The following is a 22,395-nucleotide window of genomic DNA, read 5'->3' as shown; positions in this document are numbered from 1 at the left end:
ATTTTTACTCTCTTTTAAACAAAAATGGTACAGTAATGATTAATTGTTTAATCCCATGATTTCTGTTTCTTTCTTTCTTTTTTTTTGGTTTTGTATGGTTTTCTCCTGTTGGTTCTCATTTTATATCGTCATTACAGCATTTTTGTTTGAAATATTATTTGATTGCCTTACCACGGAAATTAGAATTAAAAGAGTAAAAGTAACTCATTTAAAAATCAGGAAACAGGGTGTCACAAGATGTTTACGGCATCTTCCCACAAGGGGTGCTGTTTATCTCAGCTGATTCCTCACTGGTTCCCTGCATTGTGCTCTGCATTCAAACAATAGGACATCTGCTGAATATTTTATAAAAATGAGATCAATACATCCTCAATATTGAATCGCATATGTATTTGTCTTTTAGTGCAATACAATAATAGAATGCTGTATACACATATATTATAGTATCAGATTGACCAAAATATATATAATATTTTTTTTATATACAAAACTGTATGTCCACATTTCATACCTGAAGTTATTTGTCAATAGGCAAGTGGAAGTACTCTGCTCCCAGTCAAATTCTTAGTGAGTCATAAACAGTGTCAGTTTGAAACTGACAGAGTACACTTCAAACCAAAGGATTATAAACCAAATATTTCAGTCCTTGACTTGCATGTACAGTGACAAGAGAGTCTGGCGGAACTTGGGTCATGTGCTGTTTTAGTCGTACTATCAGTCTACCTGACTAAACACCATGTATTGTTGAATGTCAAAATACTCCAAACCGGTTCTCTGGGGCATGCTGCAAACTGTTCTGAGCACCAGAAATGCACTGGGCGTGAGTAAATGCAATTTTCCCTTTCTGCTTGTTGTTTGAAGCCTGTTTTGAAGTTCTTAAAGGTACATTGCTGAGGCCACCAGGAACTTTTCCTCAGAGAAGAAGCATTCCTCTTTCACATCAAGAGCCAACCACAGAACCCATGCATCTCTTCACATTAGCCTCTCTTCACAGCACAAGAGAAAAGATTCACTCAAAACCACCCCATTCTTCAACGCAATAAATCTCTGAGCCTTCAAATCATCAGGTCCCGGGTGCCTTAAGCAATATCCAGCTCCCAAGCAGATGTCAGATTGACGTCAGGGTGGAGAAACAGTGACAGCAAAACTACCTAACATGCTTTCATGTTGAAAGATGTATACAAAAAGTGGGGAAAGAATGAATAGAATGTTGAATAAGGATTTGTGACTTAAAAGGAAGGTCCATGCTGTTACGCAACAGGTTGCCCTTCCCTACTCTGTCAGCCAACTTGGTGTGACTGGGAGGGGGGGGGGTTATGTCGAATAATTATGCCTGGTAAACATTTAAAGATCCACCATAAATTTTTAAATTTTGTATTTTTTTTCTTTTTTACTTTTTAAACTTGCCATCTCTGATCCCACCCGAATTTGAAATGTCCAATTCACAAACTGTACAAGCATGCTCGTATATAACCTCTGTAGCCAGCTTGGGAAAGTGAAGACCACTTGCCATTCTCCTCCGAAACATGCACTGTTAGGCAGCTGCTTCTTTTCATATTGCAGCCACAAGCTGTGCACACGCATGTGCAGGGCAGGGGTGTAGGAGACCCAATCATACGCGAGCATAGGGAGCAGGCCACAAGCACTTGGATGGCTAACAGGAAGTGCGAGAGCAATGCAAACTCCTGTCCCTCCCATATTTCCTTTTGGCGACGCAAAGCCAGTTGTGCGCTGCCCTTGTGGAGCTGCCGGCCACAATTGGCACTGGCGTGGGTCAGATTCAAATTCCCAAAGTTCCACCATTTAAAGTACAGTATTTCACTATAAACCCACACATCCAAGCCCCAGAACTTTCAACATACCACATTATCCAACATCAGTTAGATGTCAATGCATTCTCCATACTATTCCTTTTTTTATCCTACATCAATTAGATTTCAATGCATTCTCCGTCCTATATCTATTTATTTTTTATTTTATTGGAATTTATCCTTTATTTATCTCAAAGAAAAGCCCCATTAAAACTGTCTTTTTGGAGGCTGACTTGATATTACAAAAACAGCTTAAATGGCCATGCCAGCAAAAGGACAATGTAGAGCACTGTTTAAAAATGAAGAAATTACATTCAAATCTCAGAGAAGTTCTTTCAGATTCCCTTTGCCCTCATTTTTACATAAACAAAGTAATCAAGCAGATTTAAAAAAAAACAAAAAAAAAAAAACATCCCAGCTGTTAAAAAAACCTAAGAAGAACATGGTTTATTAATGATATTATTCACAAGCTAAACCAAAAAATACAGTGATTGAAGATGCAGTACACTGAACACTAAAATAGTTTTCAGAGAAATGAAAGGGGTTGTGTTCTCCAGTGGGAGAAACTCATAAATCCTTTCTCTATTGGAGAAGGGAGTGACCAGACTCCAGAGATGGGATATAACAGGATTTTGGCATATTATAGGCCATTGTGACAGGCATAAAAAAACTGGCAAAGATTTAAATCTGATATAAATGGCACATACAAGCTGCTTGTTTTATTCGCACAAATTTCCATGCGTCCAACATACCTCCCCTGCCAAAAGGGTCAGATATGCAGGATTGTAATGATAAAAATGTCACAGTTAGGGGGTTAAAGGCCCCTTTTAAATGTCTTCCATTAGTGGGTGTTTAATCTAACATGATGAAATGCATGAAAACTGTTGCAGTTACTGTAGAAGTGCAGGAGAGTGCCGTAATTTGTTTAAAAAAAGCTAATTTGTCACAAATCATAAATTAATATAGTAAATTGTGATATATGAATGGTTTAGAGTGATTGCAGCAACATCCAGCAAGAATTTCAAATAACATCATGGCCTCATTTGGAAAAATGCCCAATTCTATGGACTTTTTCTCTACTTAATGATCTTTGGTGTAGTGAACGTAGTTCAGACACAGCTTGTGAATCCCGGATACACCCCTGGAGAAGCAATAAGAATATCAGTAGTTCCCTCAGCTCTTAACTCCAACAAGATTTTACTTACTGGTATATTTTAAATGCATTTTTGTTTCATCATGTAAAAAATATAGCACTTTTTAGAAATAGTCTGCCAATTCAGGGCATCATAATGTTTAAGTCAAATACCTTCACAGGTGTTTTTGGTTAGTCAGGTGTGTGCAATTGCTTATTTAGTATGGGTATAAGTATCTTTTTGATTCTAGCCTTTTGACTGCCTTTGGAGTCTGTTTCTGGTGTTTGTCAACATGAGGACCAGAGTTGTGCCAATTAAAGTCAAGGAAGCCATTATGAGGCTGAGAAATAAGAAAACATACAGTCAGGGACATAGGCTCAACCTTAGGCTAACCAAAACCAACTGTTACGTGTCTCTGACTGTTTTTTAATGGTACTACAACAGTGTGAATCAGGGGTAACCAACCCTGCTCCTTGAAATCTACCGTCCTGTAGGTTTTCTCTCCAACCCTAAAAAACACACTATTCAACAGCTACAGATCTTGTTGAGCTGCTCATTAGTAAAATCAGGTGCACTAAATTAGGGTTGAAATTAAAACCTACAGGATGGTAGATCTCCAGGAAGAGGATTGGTTACCACTGGTTGAAACTTTTAGAGAAAGATAATCATATTGCAAAGTTTATGCTTTCTCCATTGAATTGAACCTTATTATAATTGAACCACACTAATAAACAGAATTAAGATTCTCGTGATGGAATTAAGGCCAAACTATTGTTGCAATAGTTTTGGGTATCAGTTTTGAACATTCCAAACATAAGATGGCTCTTTCATTTTCAACTGACTACGCACATCATGAAGTAATTTTGTGCATATGGCACTGTTTCATATGTAACACAATAAATCAAAACCACAAGGAAAAGCATTTTTCTCTACCCTAATTACCCTGTAATTGATCTTATTAAAGGGTTAAGGACCTTCTATAAGCTATCCCTGTTAAAATATGATATCAGCCATGCTTCCATCAGGGCCTGAGATGTGCCGACAGGTTGTGGTATCAGCTATCTCACCACAAGTGGAATGAATACAGCACCGATGCTCTAGAAGCCCCTTCCTCTACAAGAGCAGGCTTTAATATGTATGTAAACCAGGAGCCTCTTATGACTTATATTTGCAGTATGCCAAGGAGCCCAAGCTCCAGAGTTCCACAGTGCATTCACAATTTCCTAATTTTTAAATAATTGATTTTGAGGGGAACTTATAAAATTATAAATGTATCACATATCTAATTAATTAGTTAATTAATTAATTAGAACAAATTGTCATTTGTTAATTCATTCATTTGAACAATTGATCCAGGGTCATATTTTGGCAGAAAAACGTTCATACACATATTTGATATCTATTTAGTAAATACAACATGCATATTGGACATTGTGGTACATCTTGTGTTGGTACAATCCTTTCACCACAACAGCAACAGTGTACGTAAGCCACATACTTGCCTTAAATATGTAATAGTGAAATTCTGCTCTGAGTAATGTTAAATTTGTACAATCCCAGGAGCCCCAGCCTGACCATATCACTTCTTCATACAGCATGTATTTCCCACAATGCTCAGTTTCTGTTTGGCTATATTCGTTTAAAGTCTCCAGTCAAACTCCAAGCAGCACTTACTGTACATCACATAAGTGAATGATAGAAATCAGCTCAATCAGCTCAGCTCAGGTGTTTGCTTAGTTGTAATCTGTGGCATATTTTTTTAAAGACAAACTCAATAAGGAGTGACATGTTGTTAAAGTTGAGTTTCCGCAGCAAGCCCCGGCCTGTTTGCGTGGTACATTGTGGCCTGAGATATAACGCGAGAGTGTTTACCTGTCTGTGCCTGTGTCTGCTGCTGCTGCTGCTGCTGCTGCTGTTGCTGCTCCTGTAGACTTTGGGTGTCCACGGAAATGCCACTGTCGCTGTGCAGCTTCTCCCCTTCCGGCGACGGAGTCTGGTTCACAGTGCGGTTGTTGGCGCCCTGCTTGTTCTGCTTGTAACTGTTCCACCTGTTTCTCGTGCGAATGGAGAGATGGCGCAGAGGCAAGGTTTTTAAAGTCTGCCACTGCCTAAAAAAACACAACACCAAGGGCTACCCCACCCACACTGCACAGGTCTCATCATGAATGAACCGCTGATCTTTGACTGCATAAGTCACACGCTTGGGGAAACAAGACTGTTTGTATTCCACATAGTGTGCCGCCACACCTACTTCTGTCCTACTGAGTCAAAATGAGCAGCTCAGAATTTAGGCTGTCAGGAGCCACCGGTGCTCGTCTGATCATTTAAAATAGTTAACCATCCATTTAACCATTTAGACAAAGACTATTAACTGCATGCCATGCTTGCTTTTGAGTGGTGGCTAGAGTCAGTGATATATCAGACAGTTCTTTTTGAATGCTGTGACCCCTCATGAATGCATTTCCACTGTTCAATTCAATGTTTATGTAGTGAAAGATGTCCTTCAACAAAGTGCCTGAATATTTCATAACCATGCTCCTGGTCCCAGTCCCTATTGCCCCAGGCTGTGCTTCTCACCCAACTGTTCTATAAAAACAGAATGAGTTTGATTTCAACAGCCTTTTTATGTAGACAAGACAACCAAACAAACCATATATTAATAGGACAGTATATAGGGCATAAAGCAGTCTACACAATGTTGATTTTTTTTAAAACACAGAGGACCAAGTATATAGTGCCTTTGGGTGGGTAGGTAAAAAGGTATGTGAGTAATGATACAACTGTATTACTGTACATTCAGGAACCTGGAATCAGATGATGTTTTTCTTGAACCAATGAATGTCTTGACTATTTTTCTTGTATCAATACCCACTTTGTCAAGCATAATACTGCTCCTCTTTTATTTTCAGAATTGTTTTGATTATATTCTTCAATGAAAAGCAATTTACAACGTCTTAAAATGTAATATGTGCCTGAACACTTGATATCACTATAGTAATTGAGCATTCTGTGAAAATAACACGCAGAAAATAAGAAAATCATTTCCATTAAATTGGAAACTTCAGGCTTCAGAAATGGAACAATGGTGGAAAACCATGCTATATATATATTACTGTTTAATGTGGGTGATATGGGTGTTTGATGAACCTTTTTCATTGGATAAATGAAATAATAATATGAAAAAATGTGTTTTGTGTATACGCACGTTCCCTTTATGTAATATTACTTTTTGTCCAAATATCTGAAACTATTCAGTGTGACAAATATGCAATATCAGATCCTATAGATAGAATTTCCCAGAATTTTTGTGTCCCACCTCTGCGACTATGTTCCTCACCTCTTGAAAATGATGAAGGCCAGGACACCCAGGACCACAGCAGCCAGGATGGAGCAGTAGATGGGTATGAGCTTCTCATTGAGCCCATGACCAATGAACTCTGGGAAGCTGGATTTGGTGGTGGGGGCTCCGCCCTCAGTGGGGGACACGGGCAGGAGAGCGTCTGTGAAGGCAGCCGGTGAGGGACTCAGTGAAGGCGGCGGTGACACTGAAGCAAAGCGGGGGTTTAATTCTGTGGGAGAAGTCATAAAATATGTATGAGAAGGAAGCTGTGGTAGTGTCATTATTCATCTCTGTAAACAAATGGATTTGCATACCAGTACCAGTATTGTTTAATATTGTGAAAACCTGTAACCCCTGAATGAGGGGTGGCAATATAATAACAAGGTCTAGTTATTCATAACTAAATTGTAGTTCAGGTTCAGCAAAGCTTAGTCAGCAAAGTTTAGTCTGCTACACCGTCAAGTCTGTCTCCTGTCTGAGAGCCCTTCATCATGGGCGGCAGTGTAGTATAATGGCTAAGGAGTTGGTCTTGTAACCTAAAGGCCGCAGGTTCGATTCCCCAGTAGGACACTGCCAGGGTATCCTTGAGCAAGGTACTTAACCTGCATTGCTCCAGTATATATCCAGCTGTATAACTGGATACAATGTAAGTCGTTCTGGATAAGAGAGTCTGCTAAATGCCTATAAAAATGTATGCAAGAACCTCAGAGCAGAACATGAGAACATGGCACAGATCCCAGATGCACTGTACCACTAATTTTATGGTGGAACCAGAACTAGGGAACTCCATCGTGCAGGAGGCTCAGGAGTTTAACCGTACCTCATGTTTTCACAATTTTACTAATCATGATTTTGGTGCTTAAGTAATCTGCCTGTTTCCTCCACACTTAAGCCATATTAAATCAGAATAAACTCTGGAGTCTGGAGGACCCCACTGAAATCCTGTAGCCGTAGCGTTGCGCTGACACAGATCAGGTCTGAGGTGCCAAAATTCACAGGGGTAAAGGAAGAGTCCACGATAGCACACTCCTAGCCCTAGGGTGACTTTACAGAGCTAGTGCACTCAGGCTGGTGGCAGATGGAAGGATGGATTTGTTTTTTTTTCCCCCAGCCATCCTCCAATTCTCCCCTTTGAAGAGCTGCCCATGGGAACAGGCCCTGCAGAAACAGGGGGAATAAGCCTGTTTGCACATGATGGAATAACCCCCCAGGCATGACCCCAGTTCTCAGCCTGCTGTTCATTAGCACATATGGAGCTGGGTTTAGAGCGGGCACTCAAGCCCAGGAGTGGATGGAGGGAACTGGAACGCAAGTCAGTTTCCATACCTGACATGCCTCGAGCACTGCGAGAGCCTGGGCATTTTCCATGACATCACCGCTATATCAGCAAGCATCTTATGGTTCACTCTAAGTGAGGATGCTGAAACCTTTCCAAAATTTACATTTGCTTATATCAGTGGCAGGAAATAATGACTTTCAGGTACACTTTAGACCTCTGGAGAACCATGACTGTGGGGAGGGAGGGGACGGAGGAGCCATTTAGACATCCTGAAAGTGATGTGGTGAGAGTCCAGATGAAAGCTTGTTTAGAATAGATGGGGAAGTTCAGCAGTTCTTCTAGGAAACAAAATCGGCAATCAGAAGAATTTGAAGTGACATATACCCTCCTCATGCAACATGGATGTTGTTGCTGGTAGGCCCGTCTGTTCTTTAATACAGGAAATTGTTTTAATGCATTAAATGCATCCCCAGAAAGATCCTGTAGCTCCACTTAGGATGTAGCATTCATAGTTTCCTTTGCATTGATAGAGCAAGCTCTACCCAAGGAAGAAATCACATACTAAAGATACATCTTTAAAAACAAAGAAAACATATTTTATACACAGAACACATATAGAATATAGAAGTATATGCACTTCCATAAGCACACACTCATGAACACTATTACTGTGATTCAGTCAACACTTTTCCTTAAATTTGCCTTACAAATAAAAGCATTTTAGCAACACAGTGAGGCGATCACTAAAACTAACTTACCGCCAAGTTTGCGAAGAAAAAGTAAAATACTTGAATTTCCTAGAAAGTCAAAGTGAAGGACAAAGTTAATTGAAAACAAGCCAAAGCCTGTTGCATCTGTCTTTGAGCCGATGAGCCAGGTGGCCTTTCTGACTGCAGCAGGTAAAGAGGTGGTGAATCACCTACAGTACCTCTGCCTGGTGTTAAATGAGCCTGGAGCTGAAGTCAAGTGCTTTTTTCTGTGCATGCTGCTGAGTCAGCCCCTTGCTCTCTGTACCACCACAGCCAGCAGGCTGGGCTGAATGTTTCCTGCTATACTGCTAATCGGGCGATGCCATCCCAGTGCTTCTTTGAGCAGAAACAGGAAGAGAAACAGTGAGGGACCATTTGTACAGTTGTACACCCATTTGCCAGGAAAGCTTTTTTGTTCTTTGCATTACAGAAGCAGCACTAAGTGGCAAAACTGTAAAATTATAAAATGACTATGCATTTATAAACAACATCTGGTGTTAGTAGCAAGAATAGCCACACACTCTGTTAGCAGATTCCTGGAACAAGTGGTATAATGATCAGAGAAGTGTATTTAGGGCCGGACCATTATGGATTTATTACACAATTTAAAAAGAAATACAGCCGTATAAATGGATTACATTGTGTGTATGGTAACAACACATTGTTAGTGACCTTGGGCATCTGCTAAATAAATATGTAATCTTCGTATATATAAACTAATTTTTTTACAGTATAGTATATACTGTATAAACTTTTAATTTTTTTAACTTTCATGATATGTACTGAAATGACTTCATATCAATAGCAGCACAGTAGTGGCAGAGAGGCATTCTCTAAAGGAGTTGCATTCTCTGTCCAACAGTTGCCTTTGATGCTAATTGTAGCCTGATGCTTATAAAACTGGCTATAAAAGCCGACAGGCGTCTTATGACCAAAATAAACCCAAAGCACCTGTACACTTAAGTTTGTTTTATTGTTAAATTCAGAACTCCACAATGTGCTTTACGTTTACAGGCTGAGCCCTATAAAGTGTTTATTAAGGGGTGTGTTTGTTTTTATTACTGCTGTTCTGGCCTCTCTCAAATTATTTTGAATATCAGTTTGCACTTCACCTACACCACCAAATCCCTCTTACAGAGACTTTCAACGCTTCCCCCAGCCCCCCTTGTCGCAGTCCACCCCAGCCCCCGTAGAACTTTTCACCCCAAGGCTCTTTTTACCCCCTCAAACTGAAGGCCTGTGGTGGTAGTGGTGGGAAGGGTCAAAACCAGATGTCGTGGACTGACAGAGGCTTCCTTTGTCAAGCACAAACAGTCGCTATGTTTCGATTTCTCAATGTCTCTCCCTCTTGTTCGATACTCTCCGTCTCTATCTCATTATTACATCTCTCTTACTCTCTGTTGCCCTTTTTGTCTCCCTCATTATCGTTCTCTGCATCTTGCTCTGTCCCATTCTCTCTGATTACAGCTCTTCTTTAGACCTCTATTCCCTCCATTACTCCATTTCTCTCTCTCTTTCTCTCTCCCTCTCCCATCTGTCCTCCTGTCCAGCCCCACTCTCTTTCTCTTTTTCTTTGCAATGTGGATGAAATGTGGGCTAGTGTGGGAGAAAGTGAACGGAAACACTGCTATAAAGTGCTGCGATTAGCAGGAGTAATTATGCTAAAGTAAATGGATTGAGCACAATGTAACTCTCCCCCACCCATTGAAACTCACTGCTAACGTTTAAGATGGAAGACATTTTCTAGATCAGATAAATTCATTTTTCAAGACTTTACTCATTGATTTACTTGATATAATGACAGTGTAATTGTTTGGAGAGATTTTTTGTATATCTGGCTCATGTTCCTCTCAAAAGGAACCGTGCTGCCTCATTGGTACTGAAGCACTTATTGACATTTTACCTTTATAAGGTCTGTCAAGTTCAAGGGCAAAAATGTACAGATTCCAGATTTCATTTATTGACTCAAGGTAATGGTCTGCATTAGTCTTTATTTATATTTCAGCAAAATGTGTCAAACCTGCCATCATTTAACAGAATGTGTGAATGTGTGCATGCGTGTGTTTGTGTGTGCATGTTTTTGTCTGCACAGAGCACTTGTGACCCATGCAACCACATTAAACTATGAACACATCCTTTGTGCTGGCTGTTGTAGTCAGCCAGACACCATAGAGGGAAAGCATGTTCTAGCTGGTGGTAGAATATCAATGTTTCACACACACAGCACACACTCACACAAGCACTTGCACAAGTACTTGCATACATCAGCAATTACGACAACAGTCATGCACAACAATGCTTCAACAGTGTACATGCATATTTTGGGATATGTACCAAGTGGTTGAGGTATTTTTTTTTTTGGCTTATTGCTTTCAGTATAAATAGTCCCTCCACTATTTTATTGGTACAGAAACCAAAAGTGTAATGATTACTAGTGTTGCCAACACAATCTGAAGTGATTTAACAGATTAATCATGACATTTACTGTTACAGCAGTTTGAGCTGTTTTGTGAATTTCAGTGTTTATTATTATACTTCAAGAGCAAGGGTTTATTACTTGAAAGGTGTCAGACAGGAAGAACTTAATAATATATTTCAAGTAGAACAACAATAAAAAAGACATAAATCTAAGATTCAGGGGTGTTTTACCCCATGAGCAGTGATATCACACAGAGACAGAATCAGACATTTCAGGACGTATGCTTGTGTGTATTTGTGTCTGGCGCGAACCTCTGAAGCCATTCCACATTCCACTGTAATTTCAGATCCTAACAGACTGCAACCAACAGGTGTTCCATCCACTTAAAGATTATACAGTGCAATCAGACCTGACTAATGGATTTAGGGTTACAGGAAAAACATTTTCCTGCTGGCATGGAGTGTGTTTTATGACCTGTCATTATGGTTTGGGACCCTGAACCCCACCGCTCCTGCCACAGGCTGATTCATGTCTACACTGTGTTTAAAATTCACTTACACTCATTAAATATGTATGTGATACATATCAATCATCTCAGCAAGACCCTTACATTATAGCACATGGCAATTTGTATTTCATCAGGTACCTCAAGAAATATTTTAGTATGTGCAAAGTATGTGTTCTGGGTACTTAACCCACGTGGTACATACATTAGCACATTTTGTTTTTTGGCTGGCCATCAAACTTCTCCATTGAATATGGCCTGCTGAGGCACAAACCAGCAAATAGCAGCCTGATGCTATTGATCAAACACAAGGTGAATGCGGTTTATCTCTAGGCCATCCGCACAGGACAACACACCCATTTGAAGAACAAGTTTAAAAACAACTGAAACAAAAAAAGGCTTGTAAATTTAAGTCAATTATCTTAGTGAGCTTCTGCAATAATGCAGCCATTTTCCTGAAAATATTTGTATAACAAGAACTAAAAAATAATAATTCTATAGGGTTAGCATAATGTTATTAAATACGATCAACCTTCACACTGACTGTTTGCCTATCCAACCTCAAACCAGATTGGCTGGAACAATGACAAGTTAAGGGACTCAAGGCTCCCTTTGTTGCTGAGCTGACGTTTGTGGAGAACGCTGCAGAGGGGACTGGGCTTTGTCAGGTGGAAGAACGGAGGGATGGAGGAGAGGCAGTGAAGATGGAATTGCAGTAGAGGGTGGGGGGTGCACCCGAGGCTCTGTCAAAGTGAGCGCTCTGCGGCAGAATGTGATCAGCGCCTGGCAGAGGTCACCCAGAGAAACCGGAGAGCACGGAGGAGAAACCCTATCGCTTTTATTGATCCGGTGCCTCTGCTGTCTCTCTGTATCTCTCCTCCTACCTCTCTCTCTCTCGTCTCTCTTCCTCTGCTGTACCTTCACAACCTCACAAAACAGACCCCATTACAAACTCAGACTCGACTCAACCAGTGGCGGGCAGTTAGTAAACAAATTCCCAAGAGATGTGTGTATTTCTGGTGCCTCAAACAAATGGAAGTGAATTTCTAAATTAGATTAGAACTCAATAATAAAGACTGTTACACAAGGGACCCCTTGAGAAACCATCAAGACACAAATAACCTCTGTTGAGGGCCTCAGTGTAGAATAGAATATGTACCAGGTGGACCAGCTGCGTGGCTGAACTGATATATGATCTCAGCGCAGATGCACGTATTCTTTTTAAACTTATGAAGGTCAAGAAAAGATAAACAAAGCACAGAAAATTCCATGTGGATCACTTCCAAAAGCACGCTGGAACATTTAACCTAATATTTTTAGAATGCTCTCCAGTTTCCCGTTAATCAGTTGCTAATAAGAAAGAACAACCAACAATGACCCCAAAGTATGGGAGGCCATGAAAAGCCTACTCCAAACATGCATCAACAGAAGTCACAGAAAAGCAAATGACCTTTCAAGGAAGCCAACATGAATGTGAATGTCATGAGTTCAGAATAGCCATACTTGAGATGTTATGAGTAATACGTAAAACGTGAATGCCTAGTAAGGATGCCTGATTGCACAACGGGTGATAGAAAACGGGAAGTCTGTTGTTCCTCATTGGAAAATAAATCGTATTTGTTCACCCGGATTGAGTAAATGCACCCCGAGTCCCTCCTCAGTTCAGCATGCACAGGACAAAATGGGAATGGAGTGGAGAACAAGCCCCAGCATACAGTGGCACCCATAAGAAATGAACAAAGAATTTACAACCGGAAAATTGGCCATGAATGGGAGACACGAGTGCTGGCATAACTTTTGCCATCACCCATGGCCGGTACAGTGCTGTACAGTACGCCAGGAATGCCCCTGGAATGTTGGGTGTTAAAAGGGGCAAATTCCACAAGATTGCAGACTGTTGCATATTCTGAACAACTGCCTCGAGAACACAATTCTTTGATTTACCAGGGAATCAAAAAAGAGATGCTGCATGGGAAATAGCCATCTAGGCATTCCAACATCAAACCATGGCACTGTCCACAACCGCACCACAAGGCTTACATTGTGCTACAGAGGGAGCAGCAAGTTCATAAAGAAGGTCAGCTATGGCACTGACAAATCTAAAGAACATGGCCTGTCAACGGTTGCCCTCCAAAAAGAAATACGATGATCTGTACGCACCCACCCATCCACACACACACACACCCACCCACCCACACACACACATAAAGAATGGTCTTCCTAGCTCTGACTCCTTGAGTATTATTTTCATTCATGTGATCACTGACTACTTACTAAACCTTTGGTTACAACAGTGATACTGGAATGTTAAACAAGGTCACTCATGTATATGCAAATGCATTTGGTTTAAATGAAGATCTAGTGACTGAACATGCTCACCCTTGCTTGATGCGAGTCATCCAAGACAAACTGTGTCACAGTAACCATAAATGTGAAGTCTGTCTTGCCTTTAACTTCATACACATACTATTTCATGAAAGTGTCAATTGTGTAATACATCAGCAATGCATCTCCAGTTCATCAGCAACTGTGTGTCAGGTGCTAAGTCCACCTAAACATGGGGATGGAACATTTATCTAAGAGCCCAGTGACTAGCAAAACTGACCACCCACTGAACTCCATTTGACCTTCATGAGCAGGGAGTCAGCATGTGCTCTTGGCCTGGGTCACCTGTCACATCCTATAACACATCACATCAACCTCAACCTATTACCCTGAAGCATTTGCATCCAGGGGAAGCCAGTCCTTGGAGTTAAGACCATGGTCTGTCAACCACAGGAAAAGCCCAAAGGACCTTTTGAGGAGAGTTCTCTCTCTCTGCTCACCCTGGAATGGAGACATCTGGGTCTGAGCAAGCCAGACTAGGGGCAGAGAGCAGAGGGACAATTGGGGGTTTACGGATGTGTGTATGGGGGCAGGGTCAAGGATGAACAAAACATGCTTGATCTTGAGTCCTTCAGAAAATATCTTCAAAGGGCAAATAAACAAGCATTCACTTATATCATTAATTTGTGACTGCCATCTGTATATATGTTGTGGCCAGTCCTGGCAAGCAACCAACCCATGGGGGTAGCACCTTGTTGTTCTCAGGGAGAACTTTGCTGTTCTTCCAAGGAATGGGAGCTTGCATTTACACAGTTTGAGTCCCTATACCTCTCAATGTCTTTACATCATCAGAATGTCCCGCTCTTCTTCTCTGACTGGGTGAAAATACAAGACGCCGGAAACACCAGGCACACAGCTGCGATCCCGAAAGACAAACCCTGATAATCGAATTGTGCGCCAATTTCATGCCACATGTGCTCCCATCACAAAAAACTTCCTGTGTTTAAGATTTATGTTCACACTCCTGCTGTCAGTGTGCTCTTGTAAATACATGGTTACCTATCTGACCTGAGAGTTGTGAGGATGGATTGTTTTCATTTCATCTCAAGACCTCAACTTAGCAAGGTCAAAATTTGAACCAGCAGCCTCTCAGATCTCCATTTCTGAAGGGATTATTTTTTTGTTGCTCCATTTAAATTCCTCCTGGTGCTCCACGCCGATACACCCTCCCAGACATCCCTCGGACGGCGGGCCCCTGATGACCTCTGCCCCTGGCTCAGATCAGTGGTTGGCACGGGCGTGGGAGCTAATCACTAGTGATGACCTTTCGCTTTCTTGGATAAATGAATCTTCAGTTGAGATCTTCATGGCCATACAACCCACATTTCTTGCTTCGTTTAGTCTGCTATTTATTCATCTACAGTACAGTTGTTGTATCGGGGCAGCTGTGTGTTATGGAAAATATATTTCCTCTCTCAATACTAGGTATTGATCTCTCTTGTAACATAAAGAAATCAGATTTCTTTGGATAAATTAATTAATAATACTTTAAAAGTATTTATTAGCAGAACACTATATTTTTCTGGTCTTAATCACAAGTTATCGTCAACACTGAAACACCATAAATACATGGTAAGAGATTAAACAAATCATGGGCAAGGTATGGAATATGATTATTTTTTTGAAATGCATCTTGTTTTAATTATGACATACAATAAAATATCTGTTGTTGAAAATGTAAAATGTAAATGGATCACTAACAGTTTTCATTGTATGACATCATCCCAATGCTAAAATGTAAACTTGTTCTTGAGCTGCTAAAAAATTGCTACAAAATTGATTGTCAATTATACTTGTTATACAACCCTAAGATGGCTCATCATTTTTGTCATAATTTTTGACTCTTGTGTGCACAACCTTTAAGCTGTACATACAAATATATCTGCATGAATAGTGGCATCTGGCCAGTATATGGATGTATTAAACTACATGTTATTTTGCATTGAAATCTTACTGTCATTTAAAAAAGAACAATGACATCCAAAATGAACGCTTGCACATTTTGTTGAAGCAAGATCCTTCCTGAAAATTCAATTGTGGTCAAAGTGTGATTCATCTTGAATCTGTAAAACACATGCTGTGAAACCCTGATCATCCGGTCTCACAGCTTACTATGATTTACTATGACCCCCTCCTCCCTCCCAAACATCCCCTCCCAGTCCCCTTTGGGCCAATCAACTCACCACTGACTGTGGCCATCCTTGGACCACAAACACAGCATGGTGGTATACATGGCGAGGTAGCACCACATATATTTACTTGCTCACAGGTTAACAAAGCGAACCCGGTTTGCAATGAAAATCGCAGCCATGCATGTCTTGCTCCAACGTAGCACCTAAACACACAAGCTGTTCCATCTGCAGCCCTGGAGGCTGGGATGTTCTGAGTGATCTTCTGATCCATACAGCATACAGGCATACTGTATGTGCACAGAAACTAGCCCTCAGACACACGTGCCTAGTGGCAAGCACAAACTGTGCTCTGTCATGCGAAATAATGATGATATTCCAAGCTCTGTCCAGTGAATTCTTCTCTTCGCAACTCTTCCAACCCACTCATAATTCTACTGCCCTGAGGGCTGAGGGACTGTGTGCACTGATGGTTTATGGGAGAGACAAAAGACTCTTTTAGTTCTTGACCCGCTTTCTTCTTTTGCCTAAGAGGATGCCCGCCTGACCGATGCTGTTCAATGGACCCGCTTTCTTATTACTTTACAATAGGGCCTATCTAATCTGGGCACAGAGAGAAGAGATCATCACTGACTACACAGTGTGGAATGTCACTTTTCTGACCCTACTTGGCTCTGACAATGATGCATACACTGATCCTCTCCAGATTAGATTAAGTAGCAGTAATTGAGGATGCTGATTTACTGTGTCAATCTCCATAAATGCACCATTAGACACAGAGCAGGCCCCTAACCACACAGGTGGATTTGCTAATTGAGAGCTTATACCCAGACAACAGTGCTTCTTCTTAGACTGCCTTTTGACCAAAGGGTCCTAAATTACCTGTTCTCCTTTGCACATCTACCCTACTGAAATCCATGCATGCTACAGGAATAGTACTTGTGCAGAGGGGTCTCTGTGATGTATGTTAAACATCTGCATTCAGGGCCTGGATGAGCCTCACCTTTGCAGACTGTGTCACTGATGGAGTTGCACTGTTGCAGCTCGATCTCCAGGCTATCTTCGCAGGTGCCACACGGGAGGCAGGGGTCCAATGAGCTCTCCTGGTCCGAGTAGGTTCCCTCTGGGCAATCCTCGCAGATGGTGTCACGGTCATGCTCACAACGCACCACCATGCCCTCACCCTCCGGGCACAAGGTGCACTCTTCGCAACTCCCAGTCGCCCTGTTCATGAAGTAGCCATAGTCGCACATGCAAATAGCATCGTTGCTGTCGGTGCAGGGAGTCTGCATGCGCAACATGCCAATGCACTGCGTGCAGGGCTGGCAGGACTCCGTGTGGCTGTAGATGTCGGAGAAGGTCTCACCTATGTTGTCAGAGAAAGGAAACAGGCTGAGAGTTAGGGTTCCTTATACTTATAGTATCACTCTTTATAACAGAGACTTTTAGGTCTTTAGGTTTAATTGTCAAAAAGTTTTCAGATCAAAAGAGCATAAGTGTTGGATTTTATGAATAATACAAGTAGTAAGTTATTCTCTGGGAAGGAAATCTAAGCGGTACAAAATAAGCTATCAATATTGCATGTTCTTATGGAATTAGGTTTGGATATAATAGGAAACACACTAAATTATGCAGAAGGCCCATTTCTGTGAGTAGTTATAGTGGTTGGGATATGTTTCTTTGTGTTGAGGGGGGGGGTGCTTAGGATACCACAGTAGACAGGAATTTTACACCACTGTAAGCATCTTCCCCTGGTTTTCAGTACATGTTGGGCCTACACAGGACACGCAAGTACAATCTACACTCCATGGATTGCTGCCAAATGACATCATGTGGCATGTTCACCTTGTTCATTTGAGCAACAAATGACCAACAAAACCAATTCCTGTATTCCACTTTAGTCAGCATGGAGCAATCAGGCAATGGCCCCACTCATGACCAAAACCTTCTCAGAATGCTGGCTTGCAAAGGCTTACATTTACAAGGCAGAATCTTGTTAAAGTTAAGGGGTCTGTCCACCATGTAAGATGACACTTATCTCTATGCCTCTATCAGAGTCGACTGGTACCCATAAAATTATGAAAAATTATTATGAAAAACAGAAAGAACATCAGGCAAACTATGCATGGCTAGCTTCCTGTTCTCTGTGTGATATGCTATGATTTTCCTAAGGCATGTATGTGTTTCTGAGCTGCAAACATACCTATTTAGGCCTGACTGACAGGAAATATGATCACAGGAGAGAGAATACATTGCATCAGGAGCATAACATACAATGTTTTCTGAAACTGTACAAAATTATGTACCATATAAACCCATCTAATATGTTGACACAGAGACAATGACAGAAAGAACAAGTTCAACATAGGAATAAAAAAATATATACATAATGGGTGGTATGTGTATTTGCAGTGTGGATGTGTGGTTTTATGGCTAGAGGGCAGCTTAAGGAATTGCCTTCTAAAAGACCTTCCGTGTTTGATTGTCCATGTCTAAAGCTAGGAGGCTAGTCAACGCAAATTATTTACAGTAATAAAAAATCACAGGAGAAAAGGAAAAGGAGCAGCAAGGTGCTATGGTGCCGGAAGTTCTGCTTTAATATTTGGGCTTACTGCATTGGATGACTTATCCAAGAATAATACATGGTATATTCTCCCATTACTTGTAAAGATATAAGTCAGTCTCTCTTTGAACAAGCATGCAAAGAGCTCTAAATCTCATAAAACTCAGAATGTCACGCGCTGCCTGACTTTTGACCTACAGCAGAAGAAACAAGTAGAAAATCAGGAAAATAGCTGTTGCATTTTCAGAGGATGGTCGCTGAGTTTTGTCTCGTATATCTTGTAGTCAAACAGGTCAATGCCCTCAGGGCAAGTGTCTTTGATCAGCAATCAGACCTGAGGCTGTGGGATGGGTGGGTGTGAGTGGGTATAAGGGCGACTGGTGTTTTGAAAAACAAAACTTATGTTTTTAACAGCTGCCGAGCCCTCCCGGGTTTTTGAGAGCAGAAGTGTGTCGCCACGAGGCCAGCAGCAGTGGTGAGATGCTCGGAGGAGACGAGGGCCAGGGCAGCTCTAGATGTTATCTGCGTTTACACTTTGTGGCACAACAACAAGGAGGAGCTCCTTAACGGCTGACGTCCCCTGTTCCCTTTCACAGGCGTGAGCACACAAGTGGACTGTGACCTGGGGCTCAATTTGTGAGGGTTTTCACTCACATATCTTAAAAACTTGTCAAAACACGTTTCACGAAAATCACAATTAAAACTGCAACAACTAGAGGCCACAATTTATGACTACAGACTACAACCAATTTATTTCCTCACGAGATTCCTCTAATTGCGTAGAGACGGAAGCAGGCTCCAGGAAGAATCTTCCACGATTGCGCACACCCTTTAGATAAAGACATGATAATGAGTTGATCAAGCAATATACATTTCCAAGACATGACATGTTATGTTTATGCAACCTTATGGACAGATTCCCATAAGGGCACCAACTGAGAATGAATACACTTTAGTGCATAGAAAACGGTACCACTTGATAGACATACAAGTAGTATGAGAAGCCAGTTTTAGGGTAACTTGGCAGCACACATGACAGCTACATTTAGAGCAACTGTGATTTCTGTGACAGGTGACATTGGTGATGTACAGCTTCAAGGTGACAATAGGTTTAATTTGAATAGGACGGAGTGTAGCACAGTGGGTAAGGAACTGGGCTTGTAACCGAAAGGTTGCAGGTTCGATTCCCGGTTAGGACACTGCCGTTGTACCCTTGAGCAAGGTACTTAACCGAAATTGCTTCAGTATATATCCAGCTGTATAAATGGATACAATGTAAAATGCTATGTAAAACTTGTGTAAGTCGCTCTGGATAAGAGCGTCTGCTAAATGCCTATAATGTAATGTAATGTAATGTAATATTACAAAGTGCCTAAAGTTACTATAAAGTGTTATATTAGGCCTCCTCACATAAATAGTTAAAAACACATTTTTATATTACAATGTAAAATTCCAATTTAATGTTACTGCAAGCCGAACTTTTCAGCCCTTCAGATACCTCTTGATACCTTGGCTGCTGACACCTGTGCATCACATAGAGCAGACGAGCGCTACAATGTTGTGCGCAGAAGTTTGATGCAGGGGGGCGAGAACGATAGCCAATGAACTGATTGCGTATAAGAACGCACTTTGCGATGTGCGTTTGTGGCTTGAAATTGCAAGTTCTGCGTGAAATGTTCCAAAAAAACAGCAGGAGAAATCTATTGAATCTCACAGATTTCAGCTTGCATGTCACAATTTTCTTGAAACAAGCCCCAGGAGCCTATGACCTTAAGGTTCAAGGACAGTATAGACTTCACTATTTTCCTATCCATTACAATGCATGGACCAAATCTAATTTTCCTAATTTTTTAACATTTCCTCTGGGTGTATGACTGTATGCTGCCTTAGCTCACCCATTAAAGTTTCCATTGAAGCATTACATAGACATGTCTCAACATGGCCACATGCACTGAGATATTCCTGACCCATATGGAGAGCCAGGGAGAAGGTATATACTGGGACATTGTGGACCTGTAAGATAAATGTCTCTCTCTCCCATGGTACATGCCACTTGATCTGCCTAATAGGACCATCATGATGACTGTGACTAGTTTAGGGATGGGGGTGGGGTGGTGTCAGCAAGTGCATTTTCTGCAATGGAAATGTGTCTACTCAGCCTTTTCACCATGCCTCCCCTGACAAGCAACCTCCAGCATTTCTCTCAGGCCCATTACCATAATGCCATCCATCAATAATGCACGTCAATACATTAATGAAGTTCATCCATGGCTGTGGTTGCTCTTTTTTATGATCAGTACATTATAGCAGAGTGCTTTCAAGAAAAGATAAGGTCTCCTCCGATGTAATGTTTTTGTAGCTCTTTGATAGGACTAGCTTGATGGTGAGTATATGGGAAGCCTATAGCATGAGGGCATAACTACCCTCATGAGTTTTGGTATGGTTGGTATTTATGGGATATGTTTCTGAACATTGCTGTACTCTCACCGTGAGATAGATTTCTGCTTTGTTGACACAGCTGGCCTATTTTTCCATTCCATTAATATTCAGAACACCCTTAATTAATTCTCCATCACTTCACAAGTCACTGAAGCCCCTCTTTCTGGATGGAAGTAATCTCCACAGGTTGTTTTAAAAAAAAAATAGTGTTCTTCTGCCATGTTTCAGTCTCACAGCTCCTGGCTGCAGAATGGTTGATTCACCCAGAAACTGAGGCAGTGTGGTTTTAGTGCAGCTGGCCCTGGCTCCAGTGCTGTGATGCAGCAGTCCTAATATCAGTTAAGAATGTGCTTCTATTAGAAATCTGACCCACTGAGGGCTGGTGTGTCATTTGGAAGCACTGCTTGCGCCAGGCCCTTTGCCTAAAAAGTGCAATTACAATTGCTTGAAACATGGATGGAATATTTAACAGCGTGGTTCTGTGGTCCAGTCAGCTCAGACAAGTTGCATGTGGTCTTCTGACTGGTTTGTCTCGACATCCTGCCAATGGTCCAATTTCAATCAGTCCACAAGGAAGTTAGACATGAATCATTCCTAATTTTATTCTGTATTTTCAGCTATGTTTTTTATATGAACTTTCAGAGCCTGTTTGTTTTTTAGGGGCAATATAACCCCACGACCTTTCCTCTATTTTCTTTTTGAACATATGGATTTTATGAAATGCTTGAGTGCTCCTGTGAGACTCACAAATTTAGAGCATCTGCTAAGGAAATTATTACAATTATTATTAACCAAAAGAGTGTTCTGGTGATAATTACACATGCCCTTGATAATGTTTCCTTAGCGGCTCTATTTAATGCAAGGTCATGTGATTGCCATCCATTCTGCAATCATCCCATATACAGAGGATTAGTCTATGCATGTCTGAACTCTTGATCTCTCTCTTCCAGTTCTATCCGTATGATCAGAGGCTTTATGGTTCTGAGGGAGCTGGTCCACACTATACTTGATATAGAAAGGAGTGGATGGGAAAATTTTTTTATTTGTGATTGTGCAATTATCAAGAGCAGAGAGCTGCAGCCAAGTTTCACAATGCAAAAAAGAGTCAGTTCCCTATTCCATTTTTGAAGATTTCTGGATGTAGTTATTGGTTTGTGGCAATTCAATTTACCCCCGATTCTCTAATTTACAAATTACATAATGAAAATCATAACATTTTCTGTTTGTAAAATGAGAATACTGAATCCTCTTTCATTAAAAAAAAAAAAATTCTTCTGCAGTTGCTACCTGCTGGATTTGTTCTAATTTATCTGTCTGACAGGAAATGCAAAGATGAGTGTTCTACAAGCTGGTGCAGGGCAAATGTGGCATAGTCCTTCGGGCAGCTGACTCCTATAACCTATATACAAATCCTTTTCTGCAGCACGGGGTTCAATTCCTGACCATGACACTTTATACTGTGGACCAATCTTTATTAACCCTCTCTGCATTCCCCCTTTCTGAATAAAGTGGAAAAATATTTTATTTAAAAAGATAGTGAGGATAAATTCTCTGGATCAGCTTGATCTTTTATCACGTATGGGTTGTGGTTTGTAAGGGTTTGGAAAGTGATGTGTAAGATGTTAGTCAGAGTAAGTATGCGT

General features: G+C 41.0%; 1 protein-coding gene across 2 annotated transcripts in view; it reads right to left on the bottom strand.

Annotated features, from left to right (window-relative positions):
* LOC118221930 (tumor necrosis factor receptor superfamily member 16-like) overlaps positions 1–22,395 on the bottom strand; it is a 42,991-nt gene that overhangs the window by 5,681 nt on the left and 14,915 nt on the right. For both annotated transcript variants that reach the window (XM_035407378.1, XM_035407377.1), the window contains exons 3-5: positions 16,754–17,116; positions 6,282–6,513; positions 4,817–4,992 (exon numbers count right to left, since the gene is read on the bottom strand). In XM_035407378.1, the coding sequence (XP_035263269.1) occupies positions 4,817–4,992; positions 6,282–6,513; positions 16,754–17,116 (771 nt within the window). The remainder of the gene's footprint in view (positions 1–4,816; positions 4,993–6,281; positions 6,514–16,753; positions 17,117–22,395) is intronic.

The sequence above is a fragment of the Anguilla anguilla genome, chromosome 2 (assembly GCF_013347855.1).
Source record: "Anguilla anguilla isolate fAngAng1 chromosome 2, fAngAng1.pri, whole genome shotgun sequence".
NCBI lineage: Eukaryota > Metazoa > Chordata > Actinopteri > Anguilliformes > Anguillidae > Anguilla > Anguilla anguilla.
Note: the sequence above shows the minus strand (reverse complement) of the source record. Positions and strands in the feature narration are given on the sequence as shown.